The sequence below is a fragment of the Salmo trutta genome, chromosome 37, assembly GCF_901001165.1.
Source record: "Salmo trutta chromosome 37, fSalTru1.1, whole genome shotgun sequence".
Classification (NCBI taxonomy): domain Eukaryota; kingdom Metazoa; phylum Chordata; class Actinopteri; order Salmoniformes; family Salmonidae; genus Salmo; species Salmo trutta.
This window is the reverse complement of record NC_042993.1, coordinates 16,641,345-16,668,780: the sequence shown is the minus strand read 5'-3', so window position 1 is coordinate 16,668,780 and position 27,436 is coordinate 16,641,345. Positions and strand designations below refer to the sequence as shown.

General features: G+C 40.4%; 3 protein-coding genes across 9 annotated transcripts in view; 1 reads left to right on the top strand and 2 right to left on the bottom strand.

Moving 5' to 3' along the window:
- Positions 1-1,652: 1,652 nt before the first annotated feature.
- rnf144b (ring finger protein 144B) lies at positions 1,653-16,753 on the bottom strand. Of its 2 annotated transcripts, XM_029738426.1 has the most exons (9): positions 16,553-16,753; positions 16,390-16,457; positions 9,764-10,071; positions 8,700-8,804; positions 8,012-8,072; positions 4,682-4,895; positions 3,704-3,848; positions 2,470-2,559; positions 1,653-2,232 (listed from the first exon to the last, which is right to left on the bottom strand). In XM_029738426.1, exons 3-9 carry the CDS (start codon positions 9,977-9,979, stop codon positions 2,050-2,052), a joined length of 1,014 nt encoding a protein of 337 aa, XP_029594286.1. In that variant the 5' UTR covers positions 9,980-10,071; positions 16,390-16,457; positions 16,553-16,753; the 3' UTR covers positions 1,653-2,049. The 2 variants fall into 2 exon arrangements, with proteins under 2 accessions (XP_029594286.1, XP_029594285.1); XM_029738425.1 differs by having other exon boundaries at positions 16,390-16,753.
- A 3,255-nt stretch (positions 16,754-20,008) lies between these two features.
- On the top strand, positions 20,009-24,167 carry LOC115177538 (uncharacterized). 3 transcript variants are annotated; one of them, XM_029738423.1, is made up of 4 exons: positions 20,009-20,409; positions 21,387-21,656; positions 22,218-22,364; positions 22,626-24,167. In XM_029738423.1, the coding sequence occupies exons 2-4, from the start codon at positions 21,428-21,430 to the stop codon at positions 22,823-22,825; spliced, it is 576 nt and encodes a 191-aa protein (XP_029594283.1). In that variant the 5' UTR covers positions 20,009-20,409; positions 21,387-21,427; the 3' UTR covers positions 22,826-24,167. The 3 variants fall into 3 exon arrangements, with proteins under 3 accessions (XP_029594283.1, XP_029594281.1, XP_029594282.1); XM_029738421.1 differs by lacking the exon at positions 20,009-20,409 and adding an exon at positions 20,510-20,904; XM_029738422.1 differs by lacking the exon at positions 20,009-20,409 and having other exon boundaries at positions 20,926-21,656.
- A 746-nt stretch (positions 24,168-24,913) lies between these two features.
- The window catches only part of LOC115177537 (protein spire homolog 1), a 57,660-nt gene continuing 55,137 nt past the window's right edge, over positions 24,914-27,436 (bottom strand). For all 4 annotated transcript variants that reach the window (XM_029738415.1, XM_029738417.1, XM_029738416.1 and 1 more), the window contains one exon: positions 24,914-27,401. In XM_029738415.1, coding sequence (XP_029594275.1) covers positions 27,140-27,401 — 262 coding nt within the window. In that variant the 3' untranslated portion in view covers positions 24,914-27,139. The remainder of the gene's footprint in view (positions 27,402-27,436) is intronic.

The following is a 27,436-nucleotide window of genomic DNA, read 5'->3' as shown; positions in this document are numbered from 1 at the left end:
ATAACATATTTAAATGAAACGCAGCCTAACATGATGATTGACAGCTTCCTTGAAGGATACAAATAAAAAAATGCTTTCTGCTACTAAGATCAGTGAAATGCAGGCTAAACTGACAACAGAGTGAAGAGCAGAAACCTAAACTAGCAAGCAAGTCGCAGCAATGAAGATCTGAGTTTGTGCGCGTTCACGCGAAAGGGGGGGAGAATTCTGGGAAGGGGGAGATTTTAGGCACAACACCGGCACCTATTTCAGTCCAAATCAAGCAAAAATAAAACATTGCCTTGGAAAATCGGGGTTCCCTGCTAATATTGAAGAAACTTCACATTTATAAAGCATCTAACTGCAGTGCACGACGAAAAACTATTTCAGTTATCGTTTTGTGAATGCATGAAACTTCCAATCTCAGCTCTTGTTTGCAGGGTTCTTAGCGGTCAATTGCCACTGACTTAAAGCCTATATAAAACCTATATTGAGGAAGACGTGTGCTATAATTGACGCAAAGAATGATTACCAGTAAAGAATTCTGTTTCTGTAGCCATGTCAAATACTTTTAAGAACTTCAGATCATCTGTGAGTTTTCCCCTTGAAGTTCCACTTCGTCCTGATCGAAAATAAGAAACGCAATCTTCACATCTACCACAAGGTGTCTCTGGTATCCAGCAGGACACTAACCGTTTTAGATTTTTATCAAAATAGTCATTTTTGGTCTCGTTTGACAGCATCAAACCGCCTTTCAAAACCTACAAACTAGTCAGCTCTATCACGGTCTTCTTTGGTCAACGCTAACTGTCATTCCCAAGTTCCGTGGTACACTTTGGATCTGATAGGCTATTCTATACATTGCAACATTATTGCAGTCATTCACATTGTACGACCTCTTTAGGGCCCAATTTACTATAGTTCTAGTCTTCAGTAGCAAGATTATGAAGACAACCAGGCCTATGACTGGGTGAATCTCGAAAGGTCATGTTATAAATCAGGGTAAACAAACATTTAAGTAGGCCATACTATTATGCAGCTTGGGCATGCATGTTCAATATCTGATGTTTATTTCAATTACAATGGATCTTTTACAAAATATCTGATGCAGAAACATCAACGAAAAAAGTAGAAACATGACAGGACACCATATACACAATTCCATAAATACATATTTACATACATTATAGTAGTAGTAGTATATAGAATCCAACAGAAATTTGGTCTGGAATTCCAGGTGGAAACTATCTGTCAGCAGATAAAATATTTCTATGTGCACCTTTGAAGCCCTATATCATTGGTTACTTCCAAAATGGCACCCTATTCCCATTATAGTGCACACCTTTTTATTTAACTAGACAAGTCAGTTAAGAACAAATTCTTATTTTCAATGCCGGCCTAGGAACAGCGGGTTAACTGCCTTGTTCAGGGGCAGAACGATAGATTTATACCTTGTCAGCTCGGGGATTCGAACTTGCAACCTTTTGAATAGTAGTCCAATGCTCTAACCACTAGGCTATGCTGCCTAGTGGTTAGGGACTGGTCAAAAGTAGTATACTATGTAGCGAATAGGGTGCCATTTGTGACGTACACATTTTTCTCCCAGTACCCAATACAGTGCACAATGCAGTTTCCACAGCACATTATGAAACAATGTTTGCATTGGTTAAGGATTTTTTCCTATGTTACATACAGTCATTCTTTTCATAAACAACACACATTTTTGCATAATATAATGGAAGGCAAAACAAATACCACCAAATACCAGGCACTGTAGGATGGAGGCACTTGTGCACCTACTGTAACAAGACTGGTTTGGCATCGTGACGTTTGGCACATGAGGGTGGTAGACAGTGGTCCTGTACTGTATGTGTGTGTGAGATGGTGGGAATCTGGGTACTAGTCAGTTTTCAATTCTGTCAATTCAATAACATTATTTAAAATTCAATGAGTTGAAAATTACCCCATTCTTTTCAATGAAGTGTTTTCATTCATGAATTAAAATCAGTTCCTGAAGTGACTGAATGGATCCAGTCCCAGACCGTGGTGAGAAGAAGGAGCAGTCTCTCTTTATGACTTGGTGGGACTGAGTTCTGGCTGTATGTCTGTCTGTGTGAGCTCTTTCTTCTTCCTCCTCTTCTTTTTGCCTCGGCAGGGCTTGCACAGGCAGCACAGAATGCAGGGCGAAGCCAGCAGGAGGAGAGGCGAGGCCACCAGCACGATGACACTGACGCCAACCAGGATGCCCACCACCTGCCAAGAGGACAGGGTTCACACACACGCATGCACAAACGCACACACAAACGCACACACACACACACACACACACACACACACACACAGGGTGTTTAGCAGGAGGCCAATAAATGTGAATGTCACATATAAAATGTCAGGCCAATTACTGTTGTTTCAGGCAAACAAGAAAAGTTGATATAGCAAAACACAGATTTCCTGGTTTACTGGGGTGTGAAATGAGAAGAGTCACCTCACCTGTGTTCTGTTCCACATGACGGAGGCTCGGGAGTGGCCCAGCTTGTTCCTGCATGGCCCCTTATCATAGTGCCTCAGGAATATATCACCCTAAACATATAACAACAGTTATCATAGTGCCTGAGAAATATATCACCTTAACATATAACAGTTATCATAGTGCCTCAGAAATATATCACCTTAACATATAACAGTTATCATAGTGCCTCAGAAATATATCACCTTAACATATAACAGTTATCATAGTGCCTCAGGAATATATCACCTTAACATATAACAGTTATCATAGTGCCTCAGAAATATATCACCTTAACATATAACAACAGTTATCATAGTGCCTCAGAAATATATCACCTTAACATATAACAGTTGTCATAGTGCCTCAGAAATATATCACCCTAAACATATAACAACAGTTATCATAGTGCCTGAGACATATATCACCTTAACATATAACAGTTATCATAGTGCCTCAGAAATATATCACCTTAACATATAACAGTTATCATAGTGCCTCAGGAATATATCACCCTAAACATATAACAACAGTTATCATAGTGCCTGAGACATATATCACCTTAACATATAACAGTTATCATAGTGCCTCAGAAATATATCACCTTAACATATAACAGTTATCATAGTGCCTCAGGAATATATCACCCTAAACATATAACAACAGTTATCATAGTTCCTCAGAAATATATCACCTTAACATATAACAGTTATCATCGTGCCTCAGAAATATATCACCTTAACATATAACAGTTATCATAGTGCCTCAGAAATATATCACCTTAACATATAACAGTTATCATAGTGCCTCAGAAATATATCACCCTAAACATATAACAACAGTTATCATAGTGCCTGAGAAATATATCACCTTAACATATAACAGTTATAGTGCCTCAGGAATATATCACCCTAAACATATAACAGTTATCATAGTGCCTCAGAAATATATCACCTTAACATATAACAGTTATCATAGTGCCTCAGAAATATATCACCTTAACATATAACAGTTATCATAGTGCCTCAGAAATATATCACCTTAACATATAACAGTTATCATAGTGCCTCAGAAATATATCCCCCTAAACATATAACAACAGTTATCATAGTGCCTCAGAAATATATCACCTTAACATAGAGGAATACAGTATCACCATTAACATACAACATGTATGTTCAGACTTATTGAAGCATTTATAACTGTATGTGGACTTACATCCAGGTTCTGCAGACAGTACCAGCAGAAGGTGTGTTTGCAGCTCTTACACAGCATCTGGGCACAGCCTTGGTTCCTCTCGATGTACACACCACACATGGGGCACTGCTTGATGGGCAGATCAGAGTCACTGCATGACCGGCCCCTGGGGACAGGTGGATGAGGGGTGGAGATGGGGGGAGAGGTAGGGGGAGAGGTAGGGGGAGAGGTAGGGGGAGAGGTAGGGGGAGAGGTGGGGAGGTGAGGGAGAGTGGGTTCAGATAGAGAATTAGAATAAAAATGTTAATAATGTCTATACATTATAGTGTAAATATAATTATATGGTGTTAGCAGGTTAAACCATGGGAGCTGAGGCACAGACTGGCATCTTTATTTAGCACTAATGTTAATTGGCGGCTTAACTTAATTTATTTTGGGAGAAGAAACTACGAGGGAACCAGGTGACTGGATACCATGGTAAGGAGGGATTGAATTAACTGCATTGTATTACTAAATGGACCAATAGTGTTAATCCCCCACAACAACATCTGGCATTCTGTCTCTCATACTTTGGGGCTCAAATCTAAGATTTTAGAACACTTTCTGGTCTTGTCTGATGTTGTTATACTTTAGTACATTAAATCCATCAACTCAAGGACATTTTCTCCAGTACATGAGGCACTTCGTGTTGTCAAAGCAATGGAAATGGATTCACTGACTGACTCCCCTACTCCTCCCCTTTGGCAGGGACACAATGGCATTCCATTAAGCTTTACTCCACACCTTCCAATAACAAACACACACACATTGAAGGGTGGAAGGGGTGGAATACTGTATGCAGCATAGAGAGACACCGACGGAATTTCTGAGGAACACACTGAGCACACCAGAAATGGCCAAAAGGCCAAGACAACTGCCAACTACTGCTTCAATCAGCATTCATCAGTTTCATTGTGACAATATTTTTCCACCAAGGCGCTCTGACTGTGACTGACTGACCTGCTCTCTGAGGCAGATGATGATGATGTCATAGGCTGGTGCTCGGGGCAGGTGTGCCCGTCCTGCCAGGGCCCTCTACAGCCAGAGCAGAAGACGGTGTGGCAGGCTGGACAGGGCACGGACGTAGGCTGGCCCTCTGAGCTGGGCCCAACGCTGCAGACAGCCTGGCACTCCAATACCGGACACCATGCTCTACTAGGATCCAGCTGCACCCCTGAAACATAACAAACCAATGATGTACATAAACACATATACAGGTGTACATATACAGGTAACTGACAAAATAAAGGAAACACTAGTAAATGAGGGATATAAAGTATATTGAAAGCAGGTTCTTCCACACAGGTGTGGTTCCTGAGTTAATTAAGTAATTAAGCTCTTAACATTCCATCATGCCTAGTTGCCCATTATTTTGGCTACCATGGCTCGAAGAGATCTCAGTGACTTTGAAAGAGGGGTCTCAAAGGAGCATAGGGGGTTTGTGAGTATGTGTCTGTGTGTCTGTGTGTGTCACAGTTACCAGATCTCAACCCAACTGAACACTTATGAGAGATTCTGGAGTAGCGCCTGAGACAGTGTTTTCCTCTACCATCAACAAAACACAAAATGATGGAATTTATGGTAAGTGGAAGAATGTGGAAGAATGGTGTCGCATCCCTCCAATAGTTCCAGACACTTGTGGAATCTATGCCATGTTCTGGCAGCTCGTGGTGGCCCAACGTCCTATTTAGACGCTTTATTTGATTTTGACAGTTACCTGTATGTATGTCTATAGAATTGTTGGATTCGACGTTTTGAACATTGAGATATTAAATAAATGATAGAGAAGAAGCATAGAATCAAAGGAGAAAGTTAAGGGTTCTCTGTAGAAAGCCAGAAGGCTTTGGAATGTGTTTGATGGAGGAGAGGTGAGCAACGTGTTGATACAGGAAAGACAGATGGACATCTGTGTATTAGATGAAGGAGGGGTTGAGGTCAAGAGGTGAGGACAGATTTTCATCAGGGAGTAATAAAGGTTTGGTATCCTGTTACCCTCTTTATTAGCTTCCTGTAGAGCCATAAAATGTAAGGATTGGAGAGAAGGAGGAGTGTCTTAAGTGGGATATAAATATCTGGATGGGACAAATGTTGGGTTGTCTGATTACAGCTGTACAGAACCTTTGGGAAGAATTAAACTTGGTTAAAGCTTCTCTAGTGTCCGTGAGTTATTTACTCTGAAAAATAAGAATCTAACAGAATGATACCCAAATCAAGGTATTAGATATAGAGGGTAGAGGATCCTAGATACGGGTGCCTTCAGAAAGTATTCACACACCTTGCCTTTTTCTACCTTTTGTTGTGTTACTGCCTGCATTTAAAATGTGTTAAATTTAGATTTTGTGTCACTGGCCTCCACACCCCAAAGTATAATATAAAAAAATACAATTTTTTTTACAAATTAATAAAAAATGAAAAGCTGAAATGTCTTGCATCAATAAGTATTTAACCCATTTGTAATGGCAAGCCTAAATGAGTTCAGGAGTAAAAAATGTGCTTAACAAGTCACATAATAAGTTGCATGGACTCACTCTGTGTGCAATAATAGTGTTTAACATGATTTTTGAATGACTACCTCATCTCTGTATCCTACACATACAATTATCTGTAAGGTCCCTCAGTCCAGCAGTGAATTGGTAAAACAAAAAAAATCTGACATTGAATATCACTAGGGCATGGTGAAGTTATTAATTACACTTTTGATGGTGTATCAATACACCCAGATCTACAAAGATAAAGGCTCCTTCCTAACTCAGTTGCCGGAGAGGAAAGAAACCGCTCAGGTATTTCACCATGAGGCCAATGGTGACTTTAAAACAGTTACAGTTTAATGGCTGTGATAGGAGAAAACTGAAGATGCATCAACAACATTGTATAGAATACAAATATTCCAAAACATGCATCCTGTTCGCAATAAGGCACTAAATGTGGCAAAGAAATTAACTTTATGTCCTGAATACAAAGTGTTATGTTTGGGGCATATCCAACACAACACATCACTGAATACCACTCTTCATATTTTCAAGCATAGTGGTGGCTGCATCATGTTATGGGTATTCTTGTCGTCGGCAAGGACTAGGGAGTTTTTTAGGATAACAATAAACGGAATAGAGCTAAGCACGGGCAAAATCTTAGAGAAAAACCTGGTTCAGTCTGCTTTCCAACAGACACTGAGAGACAAATTCATCTTTCAGCAGGACAATAACCTAAAACACAAGGCCAAACATACAAATATACACAACATTGGATGTTCCTGAATGGCCTATTTACATTTTTGACTTAAATCGTCTTGACAATCTATCACAAGACTTGTAAATGGTTGTCTAGCAATGATCAACAACCAACTTGACAAAGATTGAAGAATTTTTAAAATAATAATGTGCAAATATTGTACAATCCAGGTGTGCAAAGCTCTTAGAGACTTACCCAGAAAGACTCACAGGTGTAATCACTGCCAAAGGTGATTCTAACATGTATTGACTCAGGGGGTTAAATACTTATGAAATCGGGATATATTAGTGTTTTTTATTTTATTTTTTACAAATGTTAGAATGTTTCTTCCACTTTGACATTACAGAGTATTTTGTGTAGATCGTTGACAAAAATTACAATTAAATCCATGTTAATCCCACCTTGTAAAAAGTCAAGGGGTGTGAATACTTTCTGAAGGCACTTATCCTAGATGTGCCAGGGCAGGGTTTTCAGTGGGGTTTCTAACTGCTTTCGTAACAAAGGCACATTCCATGTTATCCTTTATCAGGGTAGCACCATGAGAACATATTTTGTGCACTTTGTTCGACTGTTCCTAGATCCAATTTTTATGGTATTTGATTTATGACTGAACGGTGACTAATATTGGTTTCAGTTTGTTGTTGCCTCAAGGCAAACCAACCAACCTCAGATTCCAATTTGTAAATGTCAAACCAGCCGGGACCTTTTCTACACTGTTTTCTTCTCTTCAAGCTCTTATAAATTACTTTTGTCTCTAAACTAAAGCCAACAACAACAAACCATATTTCTTCACCAACAAAAACTGAGGACAGACAGAGCAATAACAAGTCCATAATTTCCAGTAATTCTTAAACTGCTATTTATAAATCGCCTTATGGTATTCTGGTAGCTTGATGAACCGTCTATTAGCTACTAAAGTTACAAGAACCTTTCAGCTGGACTGGGACGGGGTGGGAGGGAGTCAAGATAAGGACTAGAGGGAGACCTGAAATAGCCTGGTTGCCATGAGAGCCATCACCAGTCACCTCCCCAGCATAATAATGCTAATGAACGGTACCGTACCTCGTTCAAACTCCAGCCGCTGGTACAGCTCAACCTGATCCGCAGAGGCAAAACAGGCTATCTGCAAAACAACACAAAAAAATAACAGAATGGATCACGTCTGTGATTATGTCTTAAAATCAAAGGAGCGCCAGCCTGGTCCCAGATCAGTTTGTGCAGTATAGCCAACTTCTATGGTCATTGTCACAAACAGATCTGAGACCAGGCTTCAATGTGACGCATTCCACAGAAATGAAATGTATTGCATTCTATAGAAATGCAGAATTTAAAGCAGGGATAATAATTTCAAAAGAAGAGGTGTTGATTACCAAACTCCCTGACCTGATCGCAACACTACATTGGCCTGTGCTGTAGGCTATTTACCATTTACACCTGACAATGACATTAGGAAGTTCAAGGTGTGGTGACATGATGTAAGATGTAGAAAGGGTTGGCAAATTCATCTTACCCAACGGTACCCAACCGTGGTAACAGGCAAATACATATGAGTGTAATAGCAATGTAGCAGTGTAATAGTCAAATGGTCTAAACATTGATGTGTACCAGTGGTTCTTTGAATGTGTCCAAAATGGCACCCTATTCCCTATATAATTCCCTATGGGCCCTGGTCAAAAGTAGTGCACTATAAAGGGAATAGGGTGTCATTTGAGTTGCAGCCACAGTACAACATCCAGTATAAGCCTAGTACCTCTGAGTGGAGTAGGACTCCTGTCCTCTGACAAGCCATGTCTGGACATGTGACCGGGCTGCCCCCACCCTCCCGGATGGCCAGCTGAACATACTGCTGCAGACACTGAGGGGACAGACAACCAATGACGTAAACACAGATGTGAATAATATGTATGTCTATGGACAAAACCAGAGAGCAGGGTTATGTTCAGCAGCGCACAACGTTGTGAAATGTTCCGAACAAACATGCCTCTCTGTAGCCATGTAGAGTAAGGAATCACGTCAGCTCTGATCATTACATTTTTATCTACAACATTCCACAACGTTTACCTACTAAAAGTGGCCCTGGGTTGATGTTGATGTTGACAGTATCTGAGATATACAGTAACTAGCACTTGAACTTTGCTAAAGACAAAGCAGCCAAAAAATGCAGTCCTGCGTGTCTATTCATGCAAACACCTGCTGTTTAGTTTGTCAGAAGAGTCACGCCAAGCCTCACCCAGCTACTGTAGCAACAGCAGAATGCAGAAGGTATGAGGTTTATTGTCAATCAGTGCATAGTACTGGTAAGTGGTAACCAGTGTTGTGTTGACAGTATCTCTCTATGGCTGTGTTCCAAATGGCATCGTATTCCCTATATAGTGAACTACTTTCCAGGCCCCATAGGGATACACACTATGTTTGACCTTGGCCTAGCAACTCAGACTGCTGCTCTGAGCGATGCCAGAAGTCAGGCAGAGATTAGTACCAGCCAACCAACTCCACGCCAGGATATCTCACTATCCGTGTCAAGGCACATCACCTCCACCTCAGTGCAGATGGATACAGGCTGACTGAACACCAATCAATAGAAAGTCAGCTAGAGTACTGCCTGCCAGATATAAAAGTGAAAGAGTAACTAAATGCTTTCAGGAAAGCAGTGATTAAATATATATTTTTGATTAGGCAGATAGATATGTCCTGTTATTTGAATGCTGAGTCTTGTTGAATGAAAACAGAGGGAGAATAGAAAATACAGGCATTTCCCTGCTCAGTATCAGATATGAGAAGAGAAGTTATGGCAGGTTTGTGTTGTCTACCTACCGGGGTGCAGAAGACACAGTCACAGGTGTGCAGTGCGCTGGTTGCTGCTGAGGGGTGCTCACTAAGGCACAGCTTGCAGTAGACCACCACATCAGGCTGGGTGGAGGAGGAAGCCACTACAGCCCCGGCCTGGCCCAGAGGCTGGGATGGACTGCTGTTGGCTATGGAGCCCTGACCCTGGCTCTGGCCCCGGGCTGGACTGCTGTTGTTGGCCATTGGGGGAGCAGAGTGGTCAGTCAGTCAGCGCTGCCTGGAAGCTTCTCTTAGCCCTTCTGCTGGAGGAAGTGTGGAGGGCTGTGCTCCATGATCTGGAGGATGGTGGAGAACAGAAGACAAGCAGTCAGCCAATATCATCGCCAGTCCCCACATCATCTAGTGGTGTTTAAAACAGCTGATAGCCTCACCAGTCCCCACATCATCTAGTGGTGTTTAAAACAGCTGATAGCCTCACCAGTCCCCACATCATCTAGTTGTGTTTAAAACAGCTGATAGCCTCACCAGTCCCCACATCATCTAGTGGTGTTTAAAACAGCTGATAGCCTCACCAGTCCCCACATCATCTAGTTGTGTTTAAAACAGCTGATAGCCTCACCAGTCCTCACATCATCTAGTGGTGTTTAAAACAGCTGATAGCCTCACCAGTCCCCACATCATCTAGTTGTGTTTAAAACAGCTGATAGCCTCACCAGTCCTCACATCATCTAATGGTGTTTAAAACAGCTGATAGCCTCACCAGTCCTCACATCATCTAGTGGTGTTTAAAACAGCTGATAGCCTCACCAGTCCTCACATCATCTAGTGGTGTTTAAAACAGCTGATAGCCTCACCAGTCCCCACATCATCTAGTGGTGTTTAAAACAGCTGATAGCCTCACCAGTCCTCACATCATCTAGTGGTGTTTAAAACAGCTGATAGCCTCACCAGTCCCCACATCATCTAGTGGTGTTTAAAACAGCTGATAGCCTCACCAGTCCCCACATCATCTAGTGGTGTTTAAAACAGCTGATAGCCTCACCAGTCCTCACATCCTCTAATGGTGTTTAAAACAGCTGATAGCCTCACCAGTCCTCACATCATCTAGTGGTGTTTAAAACAGCTGATAGCCTCACCAGTCCTCACATCATCTAGTGGTGTTTAAAACAGCTGATAGCCTCACCAGTCCTCACATCATCTAGTGGTGTTTAAAACAGCTGATCGCCTCACCAGTCCCCACATCATCTAATGGTGTTTAAAACAGCTGATAGCCTCACCAGTCCTCACATCATCTAGTGGTGTTTAAAACAGCTGATCGCCTCACCAGTCCCCACATCATCTAGTGGTGTTTAAAACAGCTGATAGCCTCACCAGTCCTCACATCATCTAGTTGTGTTTAAAACAGCTGATCGCCTCACCAGTCCCCACATCATCTAGTTGTGTTTAAAACAGCTGATAGCCTCACCAGTCCCCACATCATCTAGTGGTGTTTAAAACAGCTGATCGCCTCACCAGTCCCCACATCATCTAGTGGTGTTTAAAACAGCTGATAGCCTCACCAGTCCCCACATCATCTAGTGGTGTTTAAAACAGCTGATAGCCTCACCAGTCCCCACATCATCTAGTGGTGTTTAAAACAGCTGATAGCCTCACCAGTCCTCACATCATCTAGTGGTGTTTAAAACAGCTGATAGCCTCACCAGTCCTCACATCATCTAGTGGTGTTTAAAACAGCTGATAGCCTCGCCAGTCCTCACATCATCTAATGGTGTTTAAAACAGCTGATAGCCTCACCAGTCCTCACATCATCTAATGGTGTTTAAAACAGCTGATAGCCTCACCAGTCCCCACATCATCTAGTGGTGTTTAAAACAGCTGATAGCCTCACCAGTCCTCACATCATCTAGTGGTGTTTAAAACAGCTGATAGCCTCACCAGTCCCCACATCATCTAGTGGTGTTTAAAACAGCTGATAGCCTCACCAGTCCCCACATCATCTAGTGGTGTTTAAAACAGCTGATAGCCTCACCAGTCCTCACATCCTCTAATGGTGTTTAAAACAGCTGATAGCCTCACCAGTCCTCACATCATCTAGTGGTGTTTAAAACAGCTGATAGCCTCACCAGTCCTCACATCATCTAGTGGTGTTTAAAACAGCTGATAGCCTCACCAGTCCTCACATCATCTAGTGGTGTTTAAAACAGCTGATCGCCTCACCAGTCCCCACATCATCTAATGGTGTTTAAAACAGCTGATAGCCTCACCAGTCCTCACATCATCTAGTGGTGTTTAAAACAGCTGATCGCCTCACCAGTCCCCACATCATCTAGTGGTGTTTAAAACAGCTGATAGCCTCACCAGTCCTCACATCATCTAGTTGTGTTTAAAACAGCTGATCGCCTCACCAGTCCCCACATCATCTAGTTGTGTTTAAAACAGCTGATAGCCTCACCAGTCCCCACATCATCTAGTGGTGTTTAAAACAGCTGATCGCCTCACCAGTCCCCACATCATCTAGTGGTGTTTAAAACAGCTGATAGCCTCACCAGTCCCCACATCATCTAGTGGTGTTTAAAACAGCTGATAGCCTCACCAGTCCCCACATCATCTAGTGGTGTTTAAAACAGCTGATAGCCTCACCAGTCCTCACATCATCTAGTGGTGTTTAAAACAGCTGATAGCCTCACCAGTCCTCACATCATCTAGTGGTGTTTAAAACAGCTGATAGCCTCGCCAGTCCTCACATCATCTAATGGTGTTTAAAACAGCTGATAGCCTCACCAGTCCTCACATCATCTAATGGTGTTTAAAACAGCTGATAGCCTCGCCAGTCCCCACATCATCTAGTGGTGTTTAAAACAGCTGATAGCCTCACCAGTCCTCACATCATCTAGTGGTGTTTAAAACAGCTGATAGCCTCACCAGTCCTCACATCATCTAATGGTGTTTAAAACAGCTGATAGCCTCACCAGTCCTCACATCATCTAGTGGTGTTTAAAACAGCTGATAGCCTCACCAGTCCTCACATCATCTAGTGGTGTTTAAAACAGCTGATAGCCTCACCAGTCCTCACATCATCTAATGGTGTTTAAAACAGCTGATAGCCTCACCAGTCCTCACATCATCTAGTGGTGTTTAAAACAGCTGATAGCCTCACCAGTCCTCACATCATCTAGTGGTGTTTAAAACAGCTGATAGCCTCACCAGTCCTCACATCATCTAGTTGTGTTTAAAACAGCTGATAGCCTCACCAGTCCTCACATCATCTAGTGGTGTTTAAAACAGCTGATAGCCTCACCAGTCCCCACATCATCTAGTGGTGTTTAAAACAGCTGATAGCCTCACCAGTCCTCACATCATCTAGTGGTGTTTAAAACAGCTGATAGCCTCACCAGTCCCCACATCATCTAGTTGTGTTTAAAACAGCTGATAGCCTCACCAGTCCCCACATCATCTAGTGGTGTTTAAAACAGCTGATAGCCTCACCAGTCCCCACATCATCTAGTGGTGTTTAAAACAGCTGATAGCCTCACCAGTCCTCACATCATCTAGTGGTGTTTAAAACAGCTGATAGCCTCACCAGTCCCCACATCATCTAGTTGTGTTTAAAACAGCTGATAGCCTCACCAGTCCCCACATCATCTAGTTGTGTTTAAAACAGCTGATAGCCTCACCAGTCCCCACATCATCTAGTGGTGTTTAAAACAGCTGATAGCCTCACCAGTCCTCACATCATCTAGTGGTGTTTAAAACAGCTGATAGCCTCACCAGTCCTCACATCATCTAGTGGTGTTTAAAACAGCTGATAGCCTCGCCAGTCCTCACATCATCTAATGGTGTTTAAAACAGCTGATAGCCTCACCAGTCCTCACATCATCTAATGGTGTTTAAAACAGCTGATAGCCTCGCCAGTCCCCACATCATCTAGTGGTGTTTAAAACAGCTGATAGCCTCACCAGTCCTCACATCATCTAGTGGTGTTTAAAACAGCTGATAGCCTCACCAGTCCTCACATCATCTAATGGTGTTTGAAACAGCTGATAGCCTCACCAGTCCTCACATCATCTAGTTGTGTTTAAAACAGCTGATAGCCTCACCAGTCCTCACATCATCTAGTGGTGTTTAAAACAGCTGATAGCCTCACCAGTCCTCACATCATCTAGTTGTGTTTAAAACAGCTGATAGCCTCACCAGTCCTCACATCATCTAGTTGTGTTTAAAACAGCTGATAGCCTCACCAGTCCTCACATCATCTAGTGGTGTTTAAAACAGCTGATAGCCTCACCAGTCCGCACATCATCTAATGGTGTTTGAAACAGCTGAGAGGATTAGAGACTACTTCCAGGTTGCTTCCCAAATAGTGCACTACTTTTAACCAGAGACATATTTTGGATGTGGCCCCAGACATATGATTATCACTTCCTGTTAATGAACAGAGGAGCCATTACTCCCCCTTCTTTCAGCAGTATTAGTGTGTGTAGCCGTTGGTAACATGGCTGTTTTACATTGGTATCTACGGTGCAACACTTCTACAGCACAACACAAAATCATGGGTAATATCTTTGCAGTCTTTGCAATAGACGAACAAGAGAAGAGGTGTTATCCCTTTCACCAATAAAAAGTATCTTTCAGGTTTCGCCAGAAGGAAAATATTAATTTCAGAATTCATTGAAGAGCAGAAAACTCGTGGTGCTGCTGCCGATTGACCCATTTCACATGTTCTGGGCTAATCCAGGCTAGAGAAGAGGACAAAGTCAAACTAAGAGGTCTAACTGTAGCTCAGATCATCTGGTGTTGGGCCCTGTGAAAGAGTACAAACCCAGAGCCAATATCTCTGCCCTCAAATCCAATGAGGAAAAATAAAGAATTAAGTAGTAAAATAGATTTAGCACTACAGAATGAGTGGCTAAAAAGCTGATGATTATGCATTTGTCTATCTACAGTTTATCATTCTCCACACAAAGTGCAGTTGCTGTTTAAATTGGCAGGCAAATTTAAACCAGCCAAATCAATAGAGCCAACATCACTGTCCTAAATTTACTGTGCTCCTCTATCTAACATTGATTTATGGCACATGTGCAAAACACTGATACTTGCACTTGAATGTGCACATTTTATTTCTGCACTGTCATTCTTTCTCTCTGTCCCATAGGAGTGAAGCCCTGCTGCATTGTGCTGGAGACTGAAGAGCAAGGTGAAGACATCTGACAATGCTGCCTACATCTGTCAGTCTGTCTGCTCGTCAGAGTCAATCTGTCAGTCTGCCTGTCTGTCAGTCTGTTAGTCTGCCCGTCTGTCAGTCTGCCAGTCTGTCTGTCTGTCTGTCTGTCTGTCTGTCTGTCTGTCTGTCTGTCTGTCTGTCAGTCTGTCAGTCTGTCAGTCTGTCAGTCTGTCAGTCTGTCAGTCTGCCTGTCTGTCAGTCTGCCTGTCTGTCAGTCTGCCTGTCTGTCAGTCTGTTAGTCTGTCTGTCCTGCACAACCATAACAGGAAGTTAGCAGTAACAAACAGACCTGTGGTGCTAAAGACCAATGGTGCTTTATCAGTTTCCTCTATCTCTCCGCCTGGAAAGCTCCTCACACTTTTATTATCTTGATGAAATATTGCAACCTGCAAAGTGATACAAATGGAGGAAAGGATCATAAATGTCACTGGAGTGTTTGGATCCAGACATTGACACAGCAATCAGGAGTATGGGGGTCAGCTGGAGTCAAACGCTAGCTTGTAGCATACAACAACAACAAACATGTTTATATCATCATCATGATGTAGACAAGCTTTTATTAACTAACCATATGGCCTTTGCTTTGACTAATAGCAGCTTTCACATTATAGTGAGTTCTGTTTCTAACCATACTGTAGGCATTCTCCATGGATCAAAATCTAGGTTGAATGCCTGCCAGGGATCAAAGCCTCATTGTCCAACACACAAGCAGAAACGGAAAACCAGCTCAGCTCCGTGAATAGTTGCCATACACACAGAGTGACTGGCTGTGTTCTGTGGAAGGCGGCAGCTGGGCCTGGGCCTATGCTGCCGGACTTACAATCCTGTGTGTGTGTGTGTGTGTGTGTGTGTGTGTGTGTGTGTGTGTGTGTGTGTGTGTGTGTGTGTGTGTATGCGAGAGCAAACGAGAGAGAGTGAGAGAGAGCGAGAGAAAGAAAGACATTCATCTTGCTGCCGTTAATGCGAGTCTAAATGTCAAATAGTTTCTACTCCAATTCCTATGAAAATGCTGTTTAATTGAATGAAAGAAACAAACAAAACCATAATTGTTTTATTACTGTGTTACTACCAAACACTGTATTTATGTTGTAGTACAAACTACAGTAAATGGGAGTGACAACCTCTTTATATGAGGGTATCCCCCTAATAAAGTATATTCTTCATCCAGAATTCATAGAGGAATAATCTGAAATATACTCATTGTTCACATGTAGTAGACAGCAGAAGAATACAAGATGAGCCTGACTGACACATTTTCACCTTCCAAGGTTGTAGCTATACTGACATAGTTCCACATTGAAATTCTGCAACATACGCACATTAAACCATTCCTTACACTGAAAATGACATTTAAATGCCACACGGATGTCACAATAAATACGGAAACAGTAGGAAAAAAAGACAGAGAGAGGGGGGGAAGAGAGAGACCTACCTCCTCGGTCAGGTCGCCTACTGCGTGTAGCCTACGAGCTGCTTCTGTCCAGATTAACAGCCGCAGTGCTTTTATTAGGACACAGACACATCTGATGAGACACAGTCACACACAAAACACCTCCGCTCGGTCGCCACGATATTCACAAGCACCACCCATTTACCTCTTCCTTCCAACTGCACTAAACACACCTCCCTGCCTGGCCTACAGTCACCAACGCAATCAGTGTTGGCATGCACGGTCAGTCCCGTGTTTGCAGATAACGAGTGTGTGTGTAATATTGTTCAGCCAACGATGTCCTTGCTGCTTTGCTGCCCTGCCTGCTGCTTGCTTGACCAGGAAGCGGTAGGCTATTGGTGGAATGTCCTCTAGCCTGCCCCTGGCGGCTTGCATAGAATAAAAGCAAAAGCAAAAACCTACAAGCATCTTCCCTCACCTCAGGAGTTCGTCCTTTTTGACTACATAATAATGAATGTTATTGTTACAAATCCACAGAAGCTTCTCTTGTGATATCTCCTGGTCGGGTAGAATATCACAGTAAATGTATTTTTACTTTCGACAATCGGGGTTTGCTCGTCAATAGCTCTCCGACAGAAAATGCTAGGATGATGAGAGTGACAAATATAGAATTGAATGACGGTAGAGAGCAAGGTACACACTATGTTTTTACCGATAGTCAAACTCTTCCCTTCACAGATCCGAGAAGGATGCAATATTCTGTTTCCTGGTGCTCGGATGGTTTGAGGACTATCATACAAGTGCAATACCGGATGGTTTAGGGACCATCGTAAAAGTGCAATACCGGTGATTGCATGTGAGCAAAAAAATATATATGTTTTTGCATTCCAATTCAGGAGGGTTAGCCCTATATGAAGATTACACACACTGCATAGGGACTCCAGTCACTAAAGGGCCAAGCCTTTTATTAGTTACCTCTATTTACTAAGGGTACTATATTTGACCCATTTACAAGGATACTTTTTAAAAGCCTCCTATCTAGGTGAAATGGAGATGTAAAACCACATCATGTGAAGTAACTGACCCCACTCATTCATGCTACATTAATTAGTTCTGATTTTATAGGCATATTTCTTGTGATAGGTCTGACTTTCAATACCTTCCTATCCATACGAGCTACAGATCTACAGACAATAGTGATGAGTTCCTTCACCTCTCTTATCAAAGCTACATCTTTTATAAAAAATGTAATTCCTCCCCTTTGATTCTCTAGAAATATTTTTCTTATTACAGCTTTAGATGTTAATTCAGTAGCGTCCTATCTACATGACATATACATCTAAAACCCCTTGAGGTTATGTCTCTGACCACCCTCGTCCATAGTAGTCTACACATATTAGAATTGCAATTTTTATTTACTGATATTACATAAATATCTTCTGTGATAGGTCTAATTTTCAATAGTTCACTGTCCATATGAGTTACAGACCAACATACAAGTGTGTTGGTTTCATTGACCTCTCTTATCAAAGGTACACCTTCATCATTTTTTCAAAATGGCTCACCTTTGATTTTCAAAAAATATATCACCAAGTACAGCTGTGGTTATTAATTCATGTACAGATCTAATTTGAGGCAAATCCAACATAACACATCACTGAGTATGTTACGTTGGATTTGTCTCAAACATAACGCTTTGTATTCAGGGCATAAAGTTAATTTGTTTGACACTTTTTGCAGTTTACTTTAGTGGCTTATTGCAAACATAATGCATGTTTTGGAATATTTGTATTCTGCACAGGCTTCCTTCTTTTCACTCTTTAATTTTGGTTACTATCGGGGAGTAACTATAATATTGTTTATCCATCCTCAGTTTTCTCCTATCAAAGCCATTAAACTCTGTAACTGTTTTAAAGTCACCGTTGGCCTCATAGTGAAATCTCTGAGCAGTTTCCTTCCTCTCTGACAAGTTAGGAAGGATGCTTGTTTGTTTGTAGTGACTGGGTGTATTGTAACACCATCCAAAGTGTAATTAATAGCTTCATCTGCTCAAAGGGATATTCAATTTCTGATTTTTTTTACCCATCTTCCAGTAGATGCCCTTCTTTGCGATATTAGCTCACTGACCACCCTACTCCCTAGTAAAAACACATTAGAATTGCTATTTTTCATTGCACTGATTTTACATGAATATTTCCTGTGATACGTCTACTTCCAAAATCTTCCTATCTATATGAGCTACAGGTCTACAGACAAGTGCGGTGGGTTCCTTGACCTCTCTTATAAAAGTTACACTTTTATTTTTTTATTCCTCCCCTTTGATTTTCTACAAATATTTATCCTATTACAGCTCTGGTTATTAATTCACGTACAAACCTAGTTTTCAATAACTTCCAGTCCAAATGACATATACAGTACCTGTCAAAAGTTTGGACACACCTACTCATTCAAGGGTTTTTCTTTATTTTACTATTTTCTACATTGTAGAATAATAGTGAAGACATCAAAACTCTAAAATAGCACATATGGAATCATGTAGTAACCAAAAAAGTGTTAAACAAATCAAACTATATTTTATATTTGAGATTCTTCAGCCAATAAGTGCTCAGCATATGTGGGAACTCCTTCACCTGGAACACCATTCCAGGTGAAGCTGGTTGAGAGAATGCCAAGAGTGTGCAAAGCTGTCATCAAGGCAAAGGGTGGCTACTTTGAAGAATCTCAAAAATAAAATATATTTGGATTTGTTTAACACTTTTTTGGTTACTACATGATTCCATATGTGTTATTTTATAGTTTTTATGTCCACTATTCTACAATATAAAAATAAAGAATAACACTGGAATGAGTAGGTGTGTCCAAACTTTTGACGGTACTATACATCTAAAACCCTCCTCCCTAGTACACCAATGATATGTATTTCTTTAAAAAACATTTTTTTACAAATGTTAAAATTTTTCTTCCACTTTGACATTACATAGTATTTTGTGTATATTGTTGACAAAAAAATACAATTAAATCAATTTTAATCCCACTTTGTAACACAACAAAATGTGTTATAAGTCAAGGTGTGTGAATATGCACTGTATATGTAATTTGGACTGGAAGCAAGTGAAAATTAGATCTGTGAGCGAATTAATAACAACAGCTAAAATAAGATAAATATTTGTAGAAAATCAAAGGGGATGAATTTTGAAACAAGAAAAGGTGTAACTTTGATAAGAGAGGTCCAGGAACCCACCACACTTGTCTGTATATCTATAGCTCATATCGACAGTGAGCTATTGAAAATTAGACTTATTACAGGAAATATTTGTATGAAAATCAATGCAATATAAAATGGCAATTCTAATGGGTGTACTATGGACAAGGGAGATCAACAATATAAACTCAAGTGGTTTTAGATGTGTATGTAATTTGGACTGGAAGCTATTGAAAATTAGATCTGTACATGAATTAATAACCACAGCTGTAAAAAGTCATTCACTTTGATAATAGAGGTCAGGGAACACACTGTACTTGTCTGTAGATCTCTTTCACATGTGGAACGGAAGCCATTAAAAAGGATAATTCTGAAATATTAATTTATAAATCAAGGAACTTTAAAATGGGAATTCTAATGGGTGCATCATGGATTAGAGGCAATAGTGACTTTGCCACAAGTGATTTTAGCTCTCTAGGTCATGCAAGTAGGCTACAGTAGGTTGCATATGAGTGAGAAAGATCATAGACCTATTTATGTTTTTTGAGCTCATATTTTTACATAAAATCCATTAAAAATAAACAAGATACAAATTTAAAATGTAATTATTGAGTAAAAAGTTGGTTTAACCGTTGGTTTAAGATCTTTAGAGGATTTAATCATTTAAAAAAAGTTTCTGTAAACAACAGGTACAGCTGATTGCACTTTTAAGATGGTCCCTCAGCAGTGATTGCACAATATTCCCCTATTGAAACCAACATGTAGTAACTTTTTTGGGGGAAAAACCTGTACATTGATCCTTATCCTCATCTGATTCTAGATATATCACCTGAATCATCCTAGGACCTTCTATCTAAGAGGTATTGACGAGAAAACTCAGAATATCAAACCAATATACAAACTGAAACCAAATGTACTGTGGTGATAAACCTTCAAATGGCTTTTGTGCTGCTCAAATGGCTTTTGCAATTATTGGTTTAAGCATAGGATACTCCAGCTATCCTATAAGATTCGAATAATTCAAATGTATTTGTAACGTTAACAATACTTTAAATCATGGCCAGTTTGCTGTAATTCTTGAAATGTGTTATTATGTTCTTCTTGACAATACAAGCGCAGTTGGTGAATTTCTTATGAGGGGTGAAGCGAGTGGAAACTCCCAAAACAGTCTGCGCATGCCCCCAGCATCAGGGACTTTTATTTATTTTAAGTTTTGCTACCGCAGCCTATAAAAATGATTGCAGCCCATTTCTCAGTCGAAATGATACACACAAAGTGATGCACTAGTGTAATGTATTGTTATGTCAAATGAACAATTATGTTACAATGTAACGAAAAACGCGAGATTTTACCTGGTAAGAAATCACCTTCTTCAAATTTTTCGTGGTTTGACAGTTTACAATTTTAGTTCTGCGTTAACCGAGATTCCGATGGGTGACATGGGTCTAATCTAAACAAAAAGTGATAGGCCTATGATATGTATGGAAGCGATTGATGAAAACCAAGAAAACTCTGTATTTAGGCCTACACTATAAACTATACAGTTAGGTGTTAATGTTAAGATCTAAAATGTAATGGAAATGCGTTTGTTAGGAATGTAGGGCAGGCAGGCACGAAATGATGTTATGTTTACAGTCAGAAAGTGGTTTTGATGGGGAATACCCAATGAGAATAACAGGGTCGGTGTGAAAGTGATATTTTTGCATTAGCCTACACTACACTTCTTTCATCTTTCCATCATATTTTCTTTTGCATTAATTAAGCAAATGCCATATTATTATCATGTTATAACAACACTGAAATATTTTTTTTATTTTTGCATGCTCTCTCATCCAAGAAAGGAGCTTGCGACTTCATTTACACGCTCTTAGCAAATCTATGTCATGCCGTGTGGTGGAAAGGCTGTGCGTGTACTTGTTGAGCTCCAGGACCATCACCGAGTATGAGAGCCAGGTGATCTGGTCCCAGAGAACAGACATGCAGAAGGCTGCCAAACTGCTGCAGGTGATCCTGATGAAGGGTCGCGATGCGTGTCTGCACTTTTTCGACTCACTAGAAAAGTGTTGCCAGTGTCCACCACAGGTCGAAAGAGTCACCGGTCTCCCAGGTAAGTCTCTTCAAAAGTGTACACTTTTTCATTTGATTAATTGCAAGGAAATTACTTTGTCCTACATGTCTATAGTTTTCATGTAGTTTTCATCAACATTTAAATATGGTTATGAATAGTCTAGGCTTACGGTGATTTTGTGATTCTAAATTAAATAAAGGTTAAATAAAATAAAAATAGATGTAATGTTATGTGGCATTTAGAGAGGTAGGCTAACTTGGCCTATTTTGCAGCACGTTTTCTTTGTAGTATGTTATATGGTAAGCCAAATTCTACCCCACTTTAACTTTTGAAAGCACTGGAAACCCAGCACCATTTGGTGTCCGATGCAGGTGACGCCCAAGAATGTTCCATTCCTCATGTAAAATATATATTTTTTAAAGATAAAGTGTAGGCTTAAATCTAAAGGGTTTCTCCACGTGTCCAAAACTAAAGCTCATAGAGGTTTTTACATTATGTCATCATCATGACGCAACGGGAATCGCCGGGATACTGTTGTCAACAACAGACTATTTCCCATTTTTCAACCTCTTCCCTTTTTTCTCACACCCCAAACAACAGAGAGGAGGACCAACACTGCCCCAACTTACGTCATCAACATCAGCCATTCCAATTTGAGTAACTGCATCATTGGAGATGGCAACTTTCAAGGTGTGACAACGTGTATACAACAACCTCAGAGGATGGGTTCAGAGGATTCTAGGCATGGTAAGTTACAGTCAAATTCTCATCATTTCATATATTTAAAATTGTGTGTTACAAGATTAAAGCACATTGACAGATACAAGCGCATATGTATATATTTTTATTATAATTATTCACTTCTCTTTTTGACCTGCACCATTGGCGCTCGGACCTTAAGAATGAAAATTTACCCTTCAATTTACCTTTCTGTAATGAGTTCAAAGAAGCCATTAGATTCATAACGTTCATGTTCTGCACTGCATTCCATTCATGTCTCTATTACAGAGACAATGGGAGGCAACACCACCAGTGACCACCAGAGAGCAGCACAGGCCTGGCCAGATCCAGAGCTCCAGAGGAGTGTCCAGGTCTATGGGTCCCAACTGCAGTATGTCATCATCGGAGACAACAACAACCTGCAGGTTGAAGACACACCGGAAGAGGAAGAAGGGGAAGAAGAAGAACTCATTAATGAAAGTAACTGATTGGATTTGTGTAGTGCTTTTCCAGATGCTCAAAGTGGTTTACATTGTATTGGGGAAACTCCCCTCACACACCACCAACTAGTTTCCATTTAAGTCATTTAGAAGACTCTTTTATCCAGAGTGACTTACAGGAGCAATTAGTGTTAAGTGCCTTGGTGAAGGGCACATCGACAGATTTTTCACCTAGTCGTCTCAGAGATTCAAACCAGTGACCTTTCGGTTACTGGCCCAATGCTCTTAACTGCTAGGCTACCTGCCTCTGGTGCCAAACGTTACATGTTCGAATCAGGTAATAGAAAGTTGTTTTTGAGATTTTTGTTTTAAGCCTATCCCAAACCTTAACACTTACCTTAACCATTCAGAGTTAATGCCTAACCTTAAGATTTCGGAGTTAATGCCTAAACTTAACTCTAACCTTAAAAGTTTGGAGGTAATGCCTAAACTTAACCCTAACCTTAAAAATGTGGAGTTAATGCCTAAACTAGTTGTTGTGTGGCACTGCATCAGTATCCTACAGAGCCATACATATATGGCTCTTCTATCCTAGACGCCATCTCCTGCTGTTGTGCCCTTGAGCAAGCTACTGCACCACGGGCAACCGTGGCTCTCAATCCCCATAAGTGATATGGGGACAAAATGTATGACCATTGGCTACATTGTAATGTTCCTTGCTGTGTCAATGAACTTGATTTCTGGGGAATGTATATGTATTGTAAATTGCAGTGTATTGTTTGGATAGTATAACTTAACCCTACATAATCAAAGAATGTACCATATTTTTGGTCCGTAGACTTATGGAATAAGTATTGAATCATACAGTACATACATTACGTTCTGTGAACCCAATGTATAATGACCGCACTGACCACTGCTATTGATAAAGTGCATTTTATTTATTTTAAGTATTTAATGCTGTAACAAATTAAAAGGTGCTGTTTTACTTTGAATGTATTCTTAATGTATTCATTTGAATGCATGTGTTAGGGCATACTGACGTATCTTTACTGAAAATTATACTGTACATATTCACTGTTCTACTAAGTTATCAACATTTGTTGAAATAGGTTATTTCTTTATAAAAAAAAATTTATTATAGGGTACAGAAATTGTTATTGTTTTATCTGTCAATGAACAATATTTTTTCTCAATAATTTTGTTTCTCAATATCATTTTTTGCTTGAAAAGCTGGCATGTAAGTTAATGAAATATCCCTAGAACATTATGAAGGTATTGCATTACATTTTTATTATTCTTTGTCGTCATTTCTTGAACTCTCTGGGAGGGAGTTACATCTGGAAGGTTTGAACAGATTAAAGATACAAGCTACACAGCAGTACATGCATGTTGCTGTCACATTTTGTCCTTTCTTTTATGTACCACACAGTAGATCACCTCTACTTATTATAGTCCACATTTTGGTCTTTCTTTTATGTACCACACAGTAGATCACCTCTACTTATTATAGTCCACATTTTGGCCTTTCTTTTATGTACCACACAGTAGATCACCTCTACTTATTATAGTCCACATTTTGTCCTTTCTTTTATGTACCACACAGTAGATCACCTCTACTTATTATAGTCCACATTTTGGGCTTTCTTTTATGTACCACACAGTAGATCACCTCTACTTATTATAGTCCACATTTTGGCCTTTCTTTTATGTACCACACAGTAGATCACCTCTACTTATTATAGTCCACATTTTGAGCTTTCTTTTATGTACCACACAGTAGATCACCTCTACTTATTATAGTCCATATTTTGTCCGGCAATGACTTGTTTTGTGAGAAATCATCTCTAAGCTAGTTAATAGTAGCCTGGATCCTAACTGAATAGTTCTGTTTCACTTTACCAAACAGAGCAATTTAGTTTGGATCTAGGCTAAGTTAATAGCCCCAAGTCTAAATGATTTTAGTTGTGATGTAAGTTGTCAAGGAAACACAGACCTGCTCTATGGACGGACATTACTATAAATAATATTTACATACAGTACGCTGAGTCACTGTGGATTCAATCTGTCACAACAATAATATGTTAATGATGAGAGAAGGCAGTGTATTTAAGGCAGAAATATAAGGAACAAGACTTGATTTGTAATAGACATTTTAATATACATACATCCTGATTCCTGGCTCCCGAAATATGCTTCTGCTTCTGGTTTAGAGACAAACTGTATGGTCAAGACACACCACAGTCACACACAACTGATATACAAATTCATGAAGGCATCATTTTGAGACTTTGAGTTGAACATGAGAGTAGCGTGTAATACCATACTTTGCTGCCTATACAATAAAACAGAGGGTGGTTTTAAGCATGTTAAATCATACCATAACTATTGTAAAGCAAAGAAAGACAATTTGAGATCATTTCATGTACTGTTATTGAATATGGGTGTTTATCTGCACAATATGAAATATTCCATTCAAAACCAAAGAAAAAGCCATGTCAAACTTACATCAATAACTAAAATCAACATAACAGTAGGTATAGATTTCTTTCACAAAATATGAATAGATTTCTGGGGGCGCATGCTTGTTACTGTAACAGACTAGATGATTTTTGGGGGCACATGCTATATAAAATATTGACAAAAAGTGATTCCTACTGTTTGTGTCTGCTTTTGTTATGATTATCTAGCACAATTACTGCACTTGCTCAATGATATCACGCGTGTTCAACTACCAGTGACAAATACTGTGTTAATATTGTTCCTTCATCATGTCATAGCGTTAGTATCATAGAAATAGAATGAATAGAACAGGGTTGGAAGCTCTAACCCTGGAAATTTGACTGGTAAACTCATCTGTACACTCACAATGGCTCCATAGTATTGCAATGCAATAATTTCCATGGTTAATGTTCTATCAACTGATGTTGGATTGCCATGGTAATAAAGACTGTTCATTCAAATGATGCTAACTGATGTGGCTCATGCAATGCGACATATTTTTTTGTAATGTCAGTTGAGTTGACTCAACAAAACATCACAGCACTGAATGAAGGGTACACATCCTGCTTTTACTTCCTGGCATGGGTCTAAGTTGAAGATGACAAAAGTTAAGACAACGGGATTCTAATATCCCATAATAATATGCAACAATGGTAGTTGGCAACATACTAACCATTCTATGGTTAGTATATTCAGTAGTCTGACGTCTTTTAGAGAAGCATGCTCTAATCGGGGGCTGCGATGGCTATCCATAGCAAGGCCAATGAATATTTACACCAGAAAAAAAATACTTATTTGGGTTTTATATTATGGTTTAGACAGAAGGGAATCCTTTTGGCACTAAAGCTGACACCTGACATTCCTGTAGACCCTGTGCCTACGGAGAGACAGGTGAGAGGTTTGGGCTACCTTCATGGGTATGATCCAACTTTGAGCAAAGTGACACGCTGTTTGTTTACCTGTTATTCTTTATGGTAAAATGATGCTTCATCAAGACTGCTCAGAACCCAGAGAACATCAATGAGCATAACTCATTATTGTACCGTCAGCTAAAAATAACCTGAACATGTCAAGAAGAGTAAAAAGGGGGAGACAACTTTTCATCACAATCCACCTGACTCTAAGCCGAACCATTTGTACACATGTATACCATACCATAGAAAATTATAACTTGTAAAAAAAACATCTACAGTTTCATATCCTTTCAAGTCATCATCCAATGGTTTGTTGCTTTTGTCTCATATTGTCTCTACTTTAAGGTGTTCACAGCTCTCAGTATGGGACTTGTGTTGTCAGCATCACACCTACTCTCTTCCAGTAGAATACCACAGCCTGAGGAATTCAAATATGGAGCGTTATTTTGCCTTGTGCTCATTGATTTTTCTGTGGGCGAGTAGCTCCTACCACATTCCACCAATTGTGCCAGTATAGGGGGTGACTGAGGCCATACCACTTTGAATCTTTACACTACCTCATACTTTACATTTGATCATTCAGTGTCCTTAACCACCTCTCTATGGCAGAACATTATGGGAACATTTACATTACTGAACAAAATATTGTATAAAAATGGACTATTATCCTTTTGTCTGAAAGTACTGGTACTGTATGTGACGATCAGAGGACATAGCAACAAGCACTGACTACACAGTCCACATTCCTCCAAGGAAAAGTAAAGGTCCACAGCCCGCTCTGACTGCATCGACAGACAGACTAAACTAGACACGTCTACTGGTATAGGCCGGATCGCAGCAGGGTCATCCAGATCAAAACCCAGTCAGTCAGAGTTCTGTATTGTGCCATAAGTTCTGGAAGCAGCTAGAAGACAGTGGAGAAGGTAGACAAGGACGAGGGGAGAGTCTAGATCTCGTTGATTGTTCTTTCCGAGGGTCGGTAATCAGCTCCCTTGGGGGACGACATGTAGAAGGACTGGGTCTTGCGTTTTAAGCGCGCCCGCTTGGTGGCCAGGGAGAGGCTGTGCTTGCTGGAGGAGATGATGTCATGGATGAACTTCTTGCAGTCCACGCACACTTCCATGGTGCTCCAGTCCTCCGTCAGCTCCGCTGGGAGCTCCACCTCGTCACGGGACTGGGACTTCTCCAGACTACCGTGCTTAGACAACCTGAGAGAGGGAGGGCGGAGAGGTTAACACTAAGT